A 17,842-nucleotide genomic window follows, 5' to 3' on the forward strand; every position below is an offset into this window, starting at 1 on the left:
CTCCCTCCCTTCTTAAACAGTGGCGTTACAATAGCTACTTTCTAGTCCTCTGGTACTCTCCCTGCCTCCAGTGATTCCTGAAAGATCACCGCCAATGCCTCCACAACATTCTCAGCTATCTCTTTTAGAACCCTGAGGTGTAGTCCATCTGATCCAGGTGATTTATCCACCTTCAGACCTTTCAGTTTTCCCAGAACCTTCTCCTTAGTTATGGCCATTACACTGTGCCCCCGACTCTCCTGAAGCTCTGGCATCCCACTGGTGTCTTCCACCGTGAAGATGGATGCAAAGTAACTATTCAGTTCCTCTGCCATTTCTTTGTTTCCTATTATTACTTCTCCAGCCTCATTTTCCAGTGGTCCAATGCTCTCTCTTACCTTTTATATATTGAAAAAAATTCTTCCTATCTTCTTTTATATTACCAGCTAGCTTACACTCATATTTCATTTTCTCCCCCCTTATTGCTTTTTTAGTTGTCCTCTGCTCACTTTTAAAGGCTTCCCAATCCTCTGGCTTCCCACTAATCCTTGCCACTTCGTATGCTTTTTTTTTGCTTTTATGCTGTCCTTGACTTCCCTCATCAGCCGAGGATGCCTCGTCCTCCCCTTAGCATGTTGCCTCCTCCTTGGGATGAATTTCTGTTGTGCCTCCCGAATAACTCTCAAAAACCCCTGCCATTGCTGTTCCACTGTCTTCCCTGCTAGGCTCCCTTTCCAATCAACTCTGGCCAGCTCCTCCCTCATGTCTTTGTAGTTACCTTTATTTAATTGTAATACCATTACATCTGATTCCAGCTTCTCCTTCTCAAACTGCAGGGTAAATTCTATCATATTGTGGTCACTGCTCACTCAGGGTTCCTTCACCTTAAGTTCCCAAATCAAGTCTGCCTCATTACATATCACCAAATCCAGAATTGCCTGTCCCCTTGTAGGCTCTGTCACAAGCTGCTCCAAAAAACCATCTCTCAGACATTTCACAAATTCCTTTTCTTGGGATCCACTACCTACCTGATTTTCCCAGTCCACCTGCATATTGAAGTCCCCCATGATTATTGTAATATTGCCTTTTTTATATGCCTTTTCTATCTCCTGATTTGTTTTCTGCCCCACATCCTGACTACTGCTAGGGAGCCTGTACATAACTCCCATCAGCATCTTTTTACCTTTGCGATTCCTCAACTCTACCCACACAGATTCTAAGCCTTCTAATCCTGTATCTTGTCATCGACTTCTTGCTATCGATTTAACTTCATTCCTTACTAACAATGCAGCCCCTCCGCCTTTGCCCATCTGCCTGTCCTTCCGATAGGACACATCCTTGGATATTTATATCCCAGCCCTGATCCCCTTGCAGACACGTCTCTGTGGTGCCCACAACATCGTACCGGCCAATTTCAATGTGCGCAACAAGCTCATTTACCTTATTCCGTATGCTGCACGCATTTAGGTACAACACCCTCAGTCTTGCATTGACCACCTCCCTTCTCATACTTATCACTTTTTTTGCTCTGCCTGAGGTTAGATTCCTGCCACTTTCTATACTCTCTGCTCTATTATGTGGTCTGGAACCTTTACTAACCTCTCCTGAGCCCTCAACTCCATTAACCTGCACTTCTACCCTCTCCTTTAACTTTGATTTTCTAATTCTCCATACAACTGAACAACACCCCCCCTCCCCCCCACCCCCCACCCAACTATTCAGTTTAAAGCTCCATTTAAATATATTTAAGTAGTATATTCAGCCTCATGCCCTTTTCAGGCGCGAGACTGATTTTGCTGGATATCCAGTGCTGGTAAGATCACAGGAGACGAGAAATCAGACGCAAACCTGATTCCTTGGCTCTCTCGCTATCTTATCGGCTTATCCTGCCCATCGGCTGGCAGGGCAAGAAGGTAAGATAGCGACCAATGTGTCTTCTAATACTGCGAGTCTGCCAATGCCCTTGAAGTTGTCTATTGGGGCTACCAGGCTGATTCCGGGGATGGCGGGACTGATGTTTGAGGAGAGATTGTTTTCGCTGGAGTTCAGACAAATGAGGGGGGATCTTCTAACAGGACCAGACAGGGTGGATGCAGGGAGGATATTCCCAATGGTGGGAGAGTCCAGAACCAGGATCATAGTCTGAGGATTCAGGGTAGACCATTTAGGACGGAGGAGACATTTCTTCACCCAAAACGTAGTGAGCCTGTGGAATTAATTACCACAGAAAATAGTTGATGCCAAAACATTGAATGTACTCAAGAGGCGGCTGGATATAGCACTTGGGGCGAATGGGATCAAAGGTTATGGGAAAAAAACAGGATTAGGCTATTGAGTTGGATAATCAGCCAATGAATGGCGGAGCAGGCTCGAAGAGCCAAATGGCCTCTTCCTGCTCCTATCTTCTATGTTTCTATGTTAACCAGCCAGCTCAGTCTGCTGTTGTTCATGCCGAGATGGTACAGTTCACAACTCGGCCTTCTGGGCATAGAGCTACTCAAAATCATTCTCCAAACTCAACTCCAATCTCCGCTACTTAAAAATCAGCAGGTTTTCCATCAACCACTGGGATGGCAAAACGTAGGAGAACTAGGACAGGCAAGGCACATGGAAGGTAAGCATAAAAGATTAGTTGTCTTTGCATCCATTATGATATGGTTTTGTTAATAAATTTGATTTGAAATGTTTATTTTGTGATTACTTTTATTTTTGTATTGTGTCCATTGTCAGATGTTGAAGTAGTCAATCACTGGGAATGGTGGTGAATGGGGAAAGGACATGACAGTTACTGGTATCTAACTTAGTTGAGTTCACAATCAGTTATACCAGGAATGGGCTGTCAAAATTATTTCCTCCCTTCCTCCTCCTCCTTGTCCAGTGCTCGTGCCCCTCAGTTGCTTGCTGTATAGCTGGTGCCTGTGTTGTCCACCCATGATGGCGAGATTGTGCAACATGCAGCAGACCAGTACAAAGTTTGGCATCCATTCTGTTAACTGCAGGGCTCCTCCAGGAAGGTTCAGCAACGGAAGCATTGCTTCGGCTTACCAATGAATTGCAGTATATTAGACTGTGTGTGAGGCACCCCCTCACATCTTGACGTGTTAATCATTAAATTATAGCGATATAAACATGAATTTTGTTATGTGGTGAACGGGTTTCACAGGTTTCCTGAGACCTGCCAGTGAACAGAGGCAAGAACACAATGGAATTTGAGGGAGCTGAAGACAACGAAATAAGTACTGTAACGTCACAGCTTTCTTACCTGCTCATGTGAAAGGCTTTGTGCTATGAGGTAATTAATTAGAATCATACAGTGCAGAAGAGGCCATTAGGCCCATCGAGTCTGCAGACACGTGTGAAACACCCGACTTCCCACTAATCCCATTTACTAGCGCTTGGTCCATGGTCTTGAATGTTATGTCATGCCAATTAATATTGAAAGAAAAAGCACTGCGGCTAAAATCCTAACAAATCCCCTGGGGATGACAGCCTACATCCTCACGATCCAAGATGTGGCTTCAGAGATAGTAGACATAGAACTATAGAATCACTACAGTGCAGAAGGAAGCCATTCAGCCCATCGGGCCTACACAGACAACAATCCCACCCAGGCCCTATCCCCGTAACCCCACATATTTACTCTGCTAATCACCCTGACACTAAGGGGCACTTTAGCATAGCCAATCAACCTAACCTTCCTGGAGGGCTATGTTGGATATATCTGCAGGATTTCAGTCTGAGGCCCATAATGCATAAGGTAAGTGACTGGTGGCTCGTTTGACTGGCAATTATGTCAACTTTGTCACTGATGATACTGATCAAAGTTGAGTTGGGTTTGGGCGCTCTAGTAGGCTTCCTTCAGGTGCAGGGCATAATCAACTGCACGCATGTGGTAATTAATGTATGCCTGAATCACTAAAGGGTCACTAAGTAATATCTACTTAAACTGTGCCTGAGCCACCTGTGAGAAACGCAACCAATAAAACTCAAAAGCCATACAATGATGACCATATAACAACCAGGGGTATATTGAACAAATTATCAGGATGCTGATCCATTTCAGATGCCTGGATAGGTCTGGTTGACTCCTTCAGTATGCACCAGCCAGAGTCTCCAGAATGGTTGTTGTGTGCTGCGTTCTATGTAACATTACACAGTAGCAAGGTTTGGACCTGTGGGAGGAATAAGATGCAGAAGTAAGAACCTCTTCAGAAAATGCCGAGGAGGAGGCAGTAAATGATGTGGTCAATGCATGAGCAGCACTTAACACTGTTGTCTGGAATGTCTTCATTATTGCTTAGGTTCCACCAGTTTGCTCACATGTAAAAAGCACTTTTTTCACACACCCCCACCCCCGCCCCCCCACCCCCAATCCTCCCCCCCCAATCCCCTAACACAAAATAGTCCAGCATTCAAAAGTTAAAGTTTATTTATTAGTCACAAGTAGGCTTACATTAACACTGCAATGAAGTTACTGTGAAAATCCCCTAATCGCCACAATCCGGTGCCTGTTCAGGTACACGGAGGGAGAATTTAGCATAGCCAATCCACCTAACCAGCACATCTTTGGACTGTGGGAGGAAACCAGAGCACCCAGAGGAAGCCCACGCAAATACAGGGAGAACGTGTAGACTCCACACAGACAGTGACCCAAGCTGGGAATCGAACCTGGGTCCCTGGCTCTGTGAGGCAGCAGTACTAACCATGCTGCCCAAACAATTCATCCACTGTTCAGAGTCAATTCATGTCTTGCCATTCATTACAAGTGAAAGACCACTTTTCAGACAGTAACCCAAAATGGGCAAGGTAGGAAAGTGGCTGAAAGAAATATTGGACTAGAAGTTCATCTCAGACAGTGGCTCAAAATGGGTGCTATCAGCTCAGCTGCTCTTCAGAAGCAGCTCCTGCTATTCATTTTCACTGACTGCAATGAAACTGAATATCTGTTATGGGAGACCAATTCTGTATTCTGTAATTTTGCATCACCACTCAAGATGAATTTGTACCCTAATATTTCTATGGTTCAAAAAAAACTTAACAATCTAACATTGTATAACACACCCATATGCATATCCTAATGAAATATAAAATTGTACTCTCCCTCTTCCTAGCACTTCTAATATGGTGTAGCTTCAGCAGAGTTAGAGAGGCAGGCTGATCATATCCCTGTTTTACTGCTAAGTTCTCGATAAACTGTGTGCATGCGCAGCCACGCACCGGTCTAAAAAGCGCTGTGGACTTGATTATTAACATGCGTGGGTTTCCTCCGGGTGCTCCGGTTTCCTCCCACAGTCCAAAGATGTGCGGGTTAGGTTGATTGGCCATGCTAAAATTGCCCCTTAGTGTCCTGAGATGCATAGGTTAGAGGGATTAGTAGGTAAAATATGTAGAGATATGGGGGTAGGGCCTGGGTGGGATTGTGGTCGGTGCAGACTCGATGGGCCGAATGGCCTCTTTCTGCACTGTAGGGTTTCTATGATTTCTATGAACAACATGCACATGACACATGGAGGGAGAGTATTTGCTACTCCCATCAACTGAAGCTTTGTGAAGCTGTGATGCCACACATGGCCAGATTTCCACTGGTGTCTGATCTTCTCAATGCAGCTGGCCAAGCCATATAGCAATGGCTGACTGGCTGACTGGCTGGTAGCTTACCCAATGGCAGCACATAGAGAGGGAGAGAGCTCTGAAAGTGAGAGATGGTGTAGAAAAGGGGCTTGTTTGACTTCCTGTGATGTTATTTGATGTAATTGGACTGATGTTATTCCATCAGAGATGTGAGGACTCATCTGTGCTTGAGAGAGATGATGAGTGGGAGAGTTAGGGAAGTGGTGATTCAGGAGAGATGACAAGCGTGAGGAAAGAAAGTGGCAAATTGGGAGGGATGGCAAGTTTGGAGAAGCGGTGAGCCAGACAGAGAAGTCATAGGATGGAGCAACATAGGAGCATAGGATTTAGGAGCATGAGTAGGCCATTCGGCTCTTCAAGTCTGCTCTGCCATTCAGTACCATCATGGCTGACCTACACTTTCCTGTCTGAACCCCCATAACCCTTTATTCCCTTGTCTATCCAAAATCTGTCTAACTTTGCCTTGAGTAAATTCAATGATGTAGCCTTCATTGCTCTCTGAGGAAGGGAATTCCACATACTACTGACCCGCTAAGAGAAAAAAATTCTCCTAATCTCAGTCATAAAAGAAAGACTTCTTATTTTAAACTGTGTCCCCTAATTGTAGTTGCCCCGACAAGTGGAAACATTCTGCTGGTATCTACCCTATCAAGTCCCATTCCAGATCTCATGAGTCAGGAGAGGGGTGAGCTGAAGGTAACTAATTAAATGTTGGTAGGAGTTAGTAAGTGAATTTTTTCATTAGATTCAAGGCAGCCAAGAGGTTTTTAATGTAAAAATTACAGGTCAGGAACCTGATCCACCCTTATTACATGTTTACTGATGGAAAAGTGATTTTCGTTTTGTACATTTATGTTTAGCACACTTTTTTTAGGAGAAATTATTGGCCCCATCATCTAGCCAGCCAACTTGGCTTGGTCTCTTTCCAGTGACTATGATTAGTGGTCTCCTGAATCAAAATAAGCTAATTTTTTTCATGTCAAAACAAAATAAAAAATGTTTAATTTTATGTCAATGAAAGGGAATTTTGTTTTGCACACACAAAGACACTAGATAAAATCTTTTTATATGTCAAGTCAAGCGATATAATCTTTAATTTCAAGCATAATGAAAGTGGAAAAAATATTTTATTTCATGCATGAATGCTAATGATATAATATTTGTTTCTTATGTCATGAAAATGGATGGTTTTGTTTCATGTGGCCTACTCCTGCTCCTATTTATTGTGTTCTTGTTCTTATAGAACTATAGAATCCCTATCGTGCAGAAGGAAGCCATTCAGCCAATCAAATCTGCATCAGCTCTCCGAAAGAGCATCCTACCCAGATCCTCCCGACCACCCTATCCCCATAACCCTGCCTATTTACCGTGGCTAATTTACCTAACCTGCATATCTTTGAACAATAAGGGGCAATTGAACATGGCCAATCCACCTAACCTGCACATCTTTAGACTGTGGGAGGAAACAGGAGCACCTGGAGGAAACCCATGCAGACACGGGGAGAACGTGCAAACTCCACACAGCCACCTAAGGCCGGAATCGAATCCGGGTCTTTGTGAGGCAGGAGTGCTAACCTCTGTGCCACCGTGCTGCCCCAAATAATCTGCAATGCAGTTGTTTGTTTTAGAAAGCCACTAACAGATGCCCTGTACTTATTTCCAGTGCAGTACGGAGGAAGTACTGCATTTTAGGAGATGTAGAAGCAAGGCCCCAGTTTCCTGCACAGGTGAATGTAAAAGATCATATAGCACTATCTTAGAAAAGGACAGGGGAGTTATCCCAGGTGTCCTGGCCAATAATTATCCCTCTATTAACATAAACACAGATTTTCTGACCATGCAAATTGCTATGTGCAAATTGGCTGCCACGTTTCCTACACTACAATAGTGAGTTCACTTTAAAAGTACTTCTTTGACTGTATAAGGCTGTTGGTCATGAAAAATGCTTTATAAATACAATTTTTTTTCTCCCCAGGCTTTGTGCATGCTACTCAACCTGCTCTGATAAAGAGTCATCCAGACTCAAAACGTTAGCTCTGTTCTCTCTGCACAATTACTGTCAGACCAGCTGAGATTTTCCAGCATTCTCTGTTTTTGCTATTGGACTGCCACCTGCTCCCAGCATGTTACTAACTTAAAATGAAGAATGTTGAGAGGAAAATCCACACAGACACAGTAACATAACATGTATCTTTCTTTTTCAGGTGTGTCTAAAGGGGACTTCAGTAACAGCAGTCACACGTTGTTTTACATTTCTATTGTTCATACAAATATCAACACAGAAAAATGTAAGAATTCATGTTAATATATTGTTCTCCTCTGTAAATTTAATGTCACATGAACTAAGCTGTGCAAAATATGGGTCTGTATCAAAATGAATTTTGTAAATGTTTCACAGAATTAAAACTACATTGAAACATCTGCATATTTTCTAATTGCACCTTGTTTCCTGTGAATAACATTTGAGATTTATGTCCATCCACCCTATCCCACATAATTGTGGTACCTTGGCCAGTTTGGGCAAACAATATCAGGAAAATTCCTCTCTTTACTCCTGAGTCAATTAAAGCGATTCTAGGAGATCACTCTTGTCCTAACAGTTTCCTGCAGTATCTATCTTTTATAAGAAGTGATCTCTGGTCCAGGTGGAAATAGTTTCAGCTTTCAATTAAAGGAATTCAATGAATTAGTGTCTATCGCATAAACTGACAGCCTGTTCCAGAGATCCACGATTCTCTTGAAGAACAACCACCTCCAGATATCTAATCGAGATCTGGCCTTATGCAATTCACAATTGATTTTGATTTGATTTATTATTGTCACATGTATTAACATACAGTGAAAAGTATTGTTTCTTGCGCGCTATACAGACAAAACATACCATTCATAGAGAAGGAAACGAGAGAGTGCAGAATGTAGTGTTGCAGTTATAACTAGGGTGTAGAGAACGATCAACTTAATGCAAGGTAAGTCCATTCAAAAGTCTGAAAGCAGCAGGGAAGAAGCTGTTCTTGAGTCGGTTAGTACGTGACCTCAGACTTTTGTATCTTTTTCCCGAAGGAAGAAGGTGGAAGAAAGATTTCTGGGGTCCTTAATTATGCTGGCTGCTTTGCCGAGGCAGCGGGAAGTGTAGACAGAGTCAATGGATGGGAGGCTGGTTGACTTGTCCTTCTTGTGACTCCTTGTCCTCCATTACATACTTAATTGGAAGCAACAGTCAAGCTTCACACAACTTATTCCCTTCATGATCTTATAAATCTTAATCTGATCATTTTAAGTCAAAACATTTTTAAAGTGAATCCTTTTAGCTCTTTTAGCTCATCTAAGATGCAAAGAATTGGGAGTTAATCTGGCGCCCCCCCTGCTCCCCCCCCCCACCCCACCCCATTGCCCATTTTCCAAAGCCTCAATAGCACCCACTACTTGAGAAGATCAAATCAGGACAGAGTGGGACAGGGATTCACTGATTCCATTTGTCACTGGTGAGAATTCTAATCACCTGCTGAATGAGGCATCAGGCCTAAAATGGCATTCCGCTGGTTGTGAATGCATTTGGGATCCACCTGGCCCCTCTCTGCTGGCCCCGATCAGGTTCCCTCCCAGAGTGACTGGGAACCCAATAATTATATAAAACCCCTCATTGTAATCTCATTAGCGGGCTCGATGGCCCATTCAGCAGCCTCTCGCTATTCATCCATCTCCCCCATGGGAACTGCACCGTGTGGTCATGACCTTCGTGGCCCTGGTGTGTTGGGGTTCGAAGGGGGTCAAGGAGGGAGGGCCCATGTGCCCCTCTGCCACAGCCAGGCTCCAAGGGTTCTGGGGGTTGGGTGGGCTCTGGCTGGGATCAAGGGGTTCACCTTGGCACTCTACCCCGGGATGAGGCTCTCGTGGCTAGACTACCCTTCTAGCCCTGGGAAAGGTGCTGTTCTGTTTCAGGATGGTGAATTCAGATACTCTCCTGGGGTAAGATATTCATTATTGTCTTTATCCGCTAAAACCCTTACCTGGTCCAAAGATGTGCAGGTTAGGTTGATTGGCCAGGTTAAAAATTGCCCCTTAGAATCCTGGGATGCGTAGATTAGTGGGTAAATATGTGGGGGTAGGGCCTGGGTGGGATTGTGGTCGGTGCAGACTCGATGGGCCGAATGGCCTCCTTCTGCACTGTAGGATTTCTATGATTTCTATGGTCACTAATCTATTTGCCCCCTGGGCAGCTGGAAGGCTCCCAAATCACCACAGCAGTTAATGCTCTTTAAGTCAGTCACTTTCACTAAGGGGCGCGGATTCCCTTCTCCACAGCTGTTTGCTCATGCCCATTTTTTTAACACAGCATTTATTTAAAGGCTCTGAGCCTTCATAGAAAGCTAAGAACCTTTGAAATACCTCCAAACCTTCTGAAAACCTTTGTTTCCATTAAATCACTGTCCAGTCTTTTTAATCATCCTTTGATTGACAGCTTAATGATTTTTTTACTCATCATGCAGTCAGCTGTGTTTATTTACCTTTCCTTCATGCCTCAATGCATCTCATGTATACCCTATTGTATCTAACCGCAATGTTTACACAAGAGAGGACATGAACACCACTTAACTGGTTTGAAGTTGTCTACAGCTGCTTGTGGTCGCAGGATAAAATTATTGCCCATGCAGTGAATGGTAACTGAAACAGAGGGATAAAAAGAGCAGCAATATTAGTTAATAAAAAGAGAAACTTAACTGTCAACAAGAAAGTAATGCAATCGATCGGAAAGTATAAAAGAAAAGAATCCACAACATTTAACCAAATATGTTTTTATATTTAGCTGAAGAAAAATGCATAACAGCAGGCAAGCTTACACTGGTAAGACTGCACTAAGTTACATTTTTGAAAGCTTTTGGTATATTTGAAGTTTGATAATATTCATTTTATGTGTATTTCTTCTTTAGGTGGATTTAGCTGGATCTGGTCAAGTAAGTAGAATTTTCATTGACAAATACAATATAAAGAAATCTAAAGATACAAAACACACCAAGGAGAAGAAATCAAAATTATATTGATCACATTTTCATTAAGTATCTCCTATATATATATATGTAAAAATCAGAATAATTAATTGCTAATTAATTTCAAATCAAACTTATCAACTAATTAACATTAGACCTTAAATTATTTTATTTGTTGTTGTTATGAGGTTTTGTTTTAAAGAAACAGTTTCCAATTCTTTTTCTGGCTGGACTTTAAAAAGCAATAAACCATAATCCTATTAAGACAATGGAGGGTTGCCAGCCAGTCATAATGTGCAACTTCCATTTCATCCAAGTGGGATGAAAAGGAACAGATACAAACCCCGTGGGGAGCATGAAAGACCCCATCTCCTGTTGGTTTTTATGCTACCATGAAACTTTTCAAAAGTTTCTGAGATGAGACATTAACATGCAAATACCTGTTCTAAAAAACAATGAATTATAAAAGACATAGATTAATCAAATTCCTTTGGAATATACAGCCAGCAGGACTTTTAAGAACTATTTACCAAGCCAGAGAGATCAGAGTTGAGTGTTCAGAATGCTATGCTGAAAGGCTGCAAAGAAGCTCTCTTTCTCTCCAAAGTATTGTACCTAGATCTGCAAGGCAAGTATCCTAAGAAGAGAAATATACTGCAAACACACCTTTTGGGGATAAAACAGGGAAATCAGACCCAGAAAACTACACCCAGGAACATAACTGAACAAAATGGCTGCAAAGTGGAATCACCACATTGATACCAGCTAACGGATACTCCATTACTGTATTACAAACTGTAAAAGAAACCTTTATGCTATCCACTTACCCTATCATCTCTATTAGTGTGTGTGTGTGGGCTCAGGGAATGTGTATGATGTATGAATGGTGGTTGTAATTTAGCCAGTATTTTTTAAATTCAGGAAGTAGTTTCAATAAACTTATCTTCTTCTTTGTTTAAACTCTGAAGAACTGCCTAGCTAATCCTTTATAACGTGAAGCATACATTGTGAGATTTCTGTAGTACTGGCAAACCACATCCTCTCTAAATTCAGAAAAAAAATCCTGTAATGGTCAGACCTGTTTGGTAGAATCCGGGATTCATTTTTACCCCTCCTCACATGATCATGATATTATATAAATGAATTACAACAACAACGTATATTTACATAGTACCTTTAATGTTATGCAATGTCCCATGGTGTTTCACAGGAGCATTATAAAACAATGCATGACACCGAGCCATATAAGGAGATATTAGGTCAGGTGACCAAAAGTGTGGTCAAATAGTTAGGATTTAAGAAGAATCCTAAAGGAGGCAAGCAAGTTAGAGAGGAAGGGAGCTCCACAGCTTGGGGCGTCGGCAACTGAAGGCCTGCCCAGAATGATGGAACAATTATGATTGAAAATGCAAAGGAGGCCACAATTAGGGGAACACAGATACTTTGGAGAGTGTGGAGTTGGAGGAGATCACAGAGATAAGAGGGTGCAAGGCCATGGAGAGATTTGAAATCAAGGATGAGAATTTTAAAATCTAGATGTTGCTTGACTGGGAACCATTGTAGGTCAGCGAGCATAGGGGTGACAGTGAAATATGACTTTCAGTGAGTTAAGACATGGGCAGCAGAGTTTTGGATGAACTCAAGTTCACAGAGGGTAGAATGGGGGAAACCAGCCAGAAATGCATTGTAATAGTCACATCTAGATGTAATGAAGATGTAGAAGAGGGTTTCAGCAACAGATGAGCTGAGACAGGGACAAAGTTGAGCGAAATTACAGAGGTGGAATAGACGGTCTTACAGATGACATAAAGTCATAGTCATAGAGTCATAGAGGTTTACAGCATGGAAACAGGCCCCTCGGCCCAACTTGTCCATGCCGCCCTTTCTTTTTTAAAACCCCTAAGCTAATCCCAATTGCCCGCATTTGGCCTATATCCCTCTATACCCATTTTATCCATGTAACTATCTAACCCGCCTCTACTACTACCTCCTGGCAGCTTGTTCCAGACACTCACCACCCTCTGTGTGAAAAAATTGCTCCTCTGGACACTTTTGTATCTCTCCCCTCTCATCTTAAACCTCTGCCCTCTAGTTTTAGACTCCCCTACCTTTGGGAAAAGATATTGACAATGGAGGGTTGCCAGCCAGCCATAATATGCAACTTCCATTTCATCCAAGTGGGATGAAAAGGAACAGATACAAACCCCGTGGGGAGCATGAAAGACCCCATCTCCTGTTGGCTTTTATGCTACCATGAAACTTTTCAAAAGTTTCTGAGATAGCTGATCTGTGCCCCTCATTATTTTATGGACCTCTATAAGATCACCCCTCAGCCTCCTATGCTTCAGAGAAAAAAGTCCCAGTCTATCCAGCCTCTCCTTATAACTCAATCCATCAAGTCCCGGTAGCATCCTAGTAAATCTTTTCTGCACTCTTTCTAGTTTAATAATATCCTTTCTATAATAGAAAGGACATGACCAAGAAGGTTGTGAACAGACTGGCTTAATCTCAGACTGTTGTCAGCGAGAGGGGTAGGAACATAGGATATAGGAACAGGAGTAAGCTCTTTGATCCATTGAGCCTGCTCAGTCATTCAAACAAATCATGGCTGAACATCTGCCTCTATGCCATTTTTCCTTATTATCTCCAAATCTCTTGATGTAATTAATATCCAAAAACCTCTATTTCTGTCTTGAACATGCTCAAAGATTGAACTTGCACAGCTCTCCGGGGTGGAGAATTCCAAAGATTCACTGCCTTCTGTGGGAAGAAATACCTCCTCAGCTCAGTGCTGCCCCTGGTTCTAGACTCACCAGTCAGAGAAACATCCCATCTACATCTACCCTTTCAAGCCCTGAAGGAATTTTGTGTGCTTCAATTAGATCACTTCTCATTTTTTGAAACTCAAGAGAATACAAGCCCAGTCTCCTCAATCTCTCCTCATAGTGGTTTTGGCTGAAGTCAGTTGTTAAGGAGCAAAGTTTGCAGCAGGGATTGAATTCAACGATTTCAGTCTTCCCAATATTTAATTGGAGGAAAATTTTCCTAACAAATAAATACATTTTCAGATGATGCACAGGCAGTGTGGCAGGATTATGATATGGTGGAGCTATGGACAATGAGACTGTTGTGATTGCCAAATCTGCTGGCAATGTCTTTGCCTTGAATCACTCAGATTTGTTGAGTTGGAATGTGAGTTAGAGAGAATCTGATACACAAGCAAGGGTGGAAATTTCTGGACAGCTTACTGCAGAGTATTGTCACATCTCAGAGAAAAGAATTAGTTCAGGAATGTGTGATTGTTATTCAATAGGATCGGGGGAACAGAGAGCAGATAGATAAGGAAGTCCAGAGACAATGGTCTTTTCCATCAGGTACAATATATTTGCTATCTGTGAGGATAAATATGAAGACTGCAGGGAAGATGGCCAGATTACTAATCATGGTAACATGGACCAGGAGATAGTCCAAGGTAGTGAAGGGGCAGAATAGAAAGGCTGTCACCACAGCAAATTCATTAATTAGGAAGCTATATAGAATCATCTGCTGCCACAACCTAGAGACAAGAAGGTTGTTTCTCTATCTGACAAATCACATCTTAGAGCAACTAGAGAGAACTAGATAGGGGGAAAGATCTAGTGAAAATCGCATAAACCAGAGGATATAATAAACAGATGACGAGAGTAAAGAACAGATCAAGATAAAGAGTAAAAGTAACATAATCAGTCAGGGAACAGATATAGTTGCAGAACATTAAAACAACTGTTAAAATGAATGGAACAATTAATAATTCAAACTAAAGGGGAACTGACGGCAATAATTCTTAGCAAAGAACCAGTTGTAGTAGGGATAGTTGAAACATAGTTACATAGAGAACAGGACTGGCTGTCAAATATTACTGGGCATTACATATTTAAGATGTAGGGAGAAGAAAGAGAAGATTTAAAAAATCAGGATGTGTCACTGGTAAAGTCAGCATTTATTGCCCATCCTTGAGAATGTGTTGGTGAGCTGTCTTCTTGAGTACAACTGGATGGTTTGTTAAGCAATTTCAGAGGTTGTGGGTCAGTTTGTGGGTCTGGAGCCACATATGGACCAGACCTGGTAAGGACAGCAGGTCTCCTTGTCGGAAGGAAATCTGTGGTTTTAGAATGAAAATCCAATAGTTTCGTGGGCCGCGATTCTCCCATTGCGACCTGCAACTTTTCTGGCGGGTCAGGCCGGGAGATGTGCGTGTCGGCCATTTTGTGGGTTCCCCGACAGTTTTTACGACCTGCGCGCATCTCCCAGCTGGAGAAAAATGGCGCCGCCGGGAACCCGCTGAAAATCGGTGGGCCGCTGTTTAGCATGAGTTTACATACCTCTGCATGCTATTATCGGAATCCACATGGCAATCTCCACCCATGTCTGCGTCTCCCACCTCTTTGGCGTGATGTAATTTTGGCGCGAACCAGAACAGGTATTTAAAAGTTGCAACCTGGCGTGGCAGCCTTGAACTCACGTGAAGAGATAGGTGTTGCCAGCGGAGCGTGGGGGATGTTGCAGGCAGATCCTGGAGATGCCTGGTGGCCTTCCTCCAGCTGCCCATTGACGAGTGACATCTGTGGGGGGCGGCGGGGCGGGGGGGGGGGGGGGGGGGGCGGCAGGGGGGGGGCAGGGGGGGGGGGCGCTGTTGGGGGGGCTTCCATTTCCTCACAACTCCTTGGGTGAGGTTCTGTCAGGGAGTCCTGCTCCCCCCGCCCGCCCCCCCCCCCCCACCCCACCCAAGCAGCGCTGAAGCTGACTTGGGAAGCAGCCTTGAGGGTTCCCGCTCCCCCCCCCTACCGCCTGCCCTCCCTCCAAGCAGTGCTGAAGCGCACTGTGAGAGGCAGCGTCGAGGGCTCCTGCTTCCCCCCCACCCCGCCTCCAAGCAGCGCTGAAGCTGACTGTAGGAAGCAGTCTTGAGGGCTCCTGCTTCCTCCCAACCCCCACCCCCCCCCTCCAAGCAGCGCTGAAGCTGACTGTGAGAGGCAGCGTCGAGCGCTCCCGCACCCCCCACCCCCCCACCCCTCCTCCAAGCAGCGCTGTAGCTGACTGTGAGAGGCAGCGTCGAGGGCTCCCGTTTCCCCCACCCCTCCTCCAAGCAGCGCTGAAGCTGACTGTGAGAGACAGTGGTGAGGGCTCCCGCTTCCTCCCACCCTCCACAGCACTTTGCAGTGGCATTGTCTTTCTGCGGGGTGTGGTCAGGGACTTACTAAGTGCTGGTGTTCTGGGGTGGGAATGAGTGTACCATGTGCTGACTGAGGCCTAACCAGATGAAGAAGCTGCTGCTCCAGGCCGGGTTGCAGAGATTCAGACATGGACTGCATGGAATCTGCAGTCACTGGTTACACATATGCTGGTGATTTGCAGTCTGTCCCTGCCCTGTGACATGGACCAGGAACACATGCCTGTAACGGATGCTGCAGTTGCGCACAAAGCAATGGCTCAAGGGTGCACATTGCCCACGTCTGCACACTGACCTGCATAATCTGTGCCAGCATTTGTCATGATGGGAATCTCACACAACCCTAATCGGGCCATGCATGGCACCATGGATTGTGTGGGGTTGCCAGCTCCCACAAGTGGGGGTTCTGGCCCAAGTGAGGGATTGGAGTGGTGCTGGGTCTATGCAGCCAATGATAATAATCCGTCATTCTAGGCTCTTTCCAAACTCCACTGTGCAGATGGATCTCAGTTTGCTTGATCTGGAGCTGGCCATGTTGGTGGCAGCAGAGGCGGAGGAGGAAGAGGTGGCGGTGACTCAGGAGGTGACGGGCGTGGAGAGACCACCACAAGAGCAGCCACCACCAGACCCTCAGGAAGGAGGGCAGCAGGCTGCTGCTGAGGGCCAGGAGGTGGGTGAACATGCTCCCAAGAGGTTGCACAGAAGGCGGAGGGTCCCAAGGCCAAGGAGGTACAGGCCCCGCAATTCCTTCAAGGCCCTCTCGGAGGAGATGTGCCGTCGCCGGCTGCGCTTGTCCAAGACCACGGTGCGTCACATTTGTGAGGTGCTCTCACACCTGGCACCTTGGGGGAGCGGCGGCCACCTGTTCCCTGTGGACGTGAAGGTGTTGGCAGCCTCAATGTCTATGCCTCCGGATCATTCCAGGCTCCCAGTGGCGACCGAGCTGGGATCTCCCAGGCCTCCGTGCACAGATGTGTGCAGCAGGTCACAGATGCCCTGTATGCCCGGGCAGGGCAGTTCATTAATTTCGATATGGGCCGTGCACAGCAGGAGGCTCGGGCTGTCGGGTTTGCATCCATCGCCGGGATCCCGAATGTGCAGGGCCCAGTGGATGGCACGCACATCGCCATGCGGACCCCCCATGCAGGGCCGCAGCAATTTGAACAGGAAGGAGTTCCACTCCCTGAACGTTCAAATTGTTTGCGACCACTGACTCAAGACCATGTAGCTCGATGCATGCCACCCAGGGAGTGTCCATGACAGCTTTGTGATCCAGCAGTCGGACATCCCTATGCTCTTTGAAGACCTGCCTAGGCTCCCGGGATGGCTACTGGGTGACAAGGGCTACCCACTAAGGTCATGGCTGATGACACCTGTGCGGAGGCCCCAGACCGAGGCGGAGACCCGCTATAACAAGACGCATGCAGCCACCCGGTCCGTGGTTGAACGGTGCATCGGCCTGTTGAAGATGAGGTTCCGCTGCTTGGACCGCTCTGTGGGAGGGTGCCCTCCAGTATGACCCTGTGCGTGCTTCATGCATTGTTATCATTTGCTGCGCTCTGCACAACATCGCCCAGCAGCGGGGAGACCAGCTAGAGCAGGAGGAGGAGCAGCAAGGGGGCGAGGTGGGTATCCCACCACATGAAGAGCCAGAGGAAAGACAGTGGCTGTCAACGGCAGGTGTCCGGCAAGGAAGGGCAGCGAGGGATACCTTGATTGCAGCCCGCTTCACCCAACTGGTGCTGTGCAGTGAGGAGGGTACAGCCAACGCACAACCACCACCGCCCAGGAGCACGTGCAGCTGCTATTCCCCCTCCAAATCAACCTGGGCCCTCAAACCACCACATCACCCTTCCCCTGCTCCTGTCACCCCACCACCCTATCCCCCAGAAACATGCGATCCTATTAATGTGCCTGGGCTGGCAATGGTTGCGAGTCTTGTTTGAAGGCTGGAGGATGATGACGACTCGCTGTTGTGCACACTGAGTTTGCCTTTTACTGGATACCAGTGAAATATGGTTTCTGACATAGGTCAGCAGGG

At 45.3% G+C, this 17,842-nt stretch overlaps 1 protein-coding gene across 4 annotated transcripts in view; it reads left to right on the plus strand.

The window, feature by feature from the left end:
- The window catches only part of LOC144504822 (kinesin heavy chain), a 78,762-nt gene that overhangs the window by 24,274 nt on the left and 36,646 nt on the right, over positions 1–17,842 (plus strand). For all 4 annotated transcript variants that reach the window (XM_078230573.1, XM_078230574.1, XM_078230570.1 and 1 more), the window contains exons 8-10: positions 7,815–7,898; positions 10,415–10,452; positions 10,539–10,562. In XM_078230573.1, the coding sequence (XP_078086699.1) occupies positions 7,815–7,898; positions 10,415–10,452; positions 10,539–10,562 (146 nt within the window). The remainder of the gene's footprint in view (positions 1–7,814; positions 7,899–10,414; positions 10,453–10,538; positions 10,563–17,842) is intronic.

The sequence above is a fragment of the Mustelus asterias genome, chromosome 15, assembly GCF_964213995.1.
Source record: "Mustelus asterias chromosome 15, sMusAst1.hap1.1, whole genome shotgun sequence".
Taxonomy (NCBI): Eukaryota; Metazoa; Chordata; class Chondrichthyes; order Carcharhiniformes; family Triakidae; genus Mustelus; species Mustelus asterias.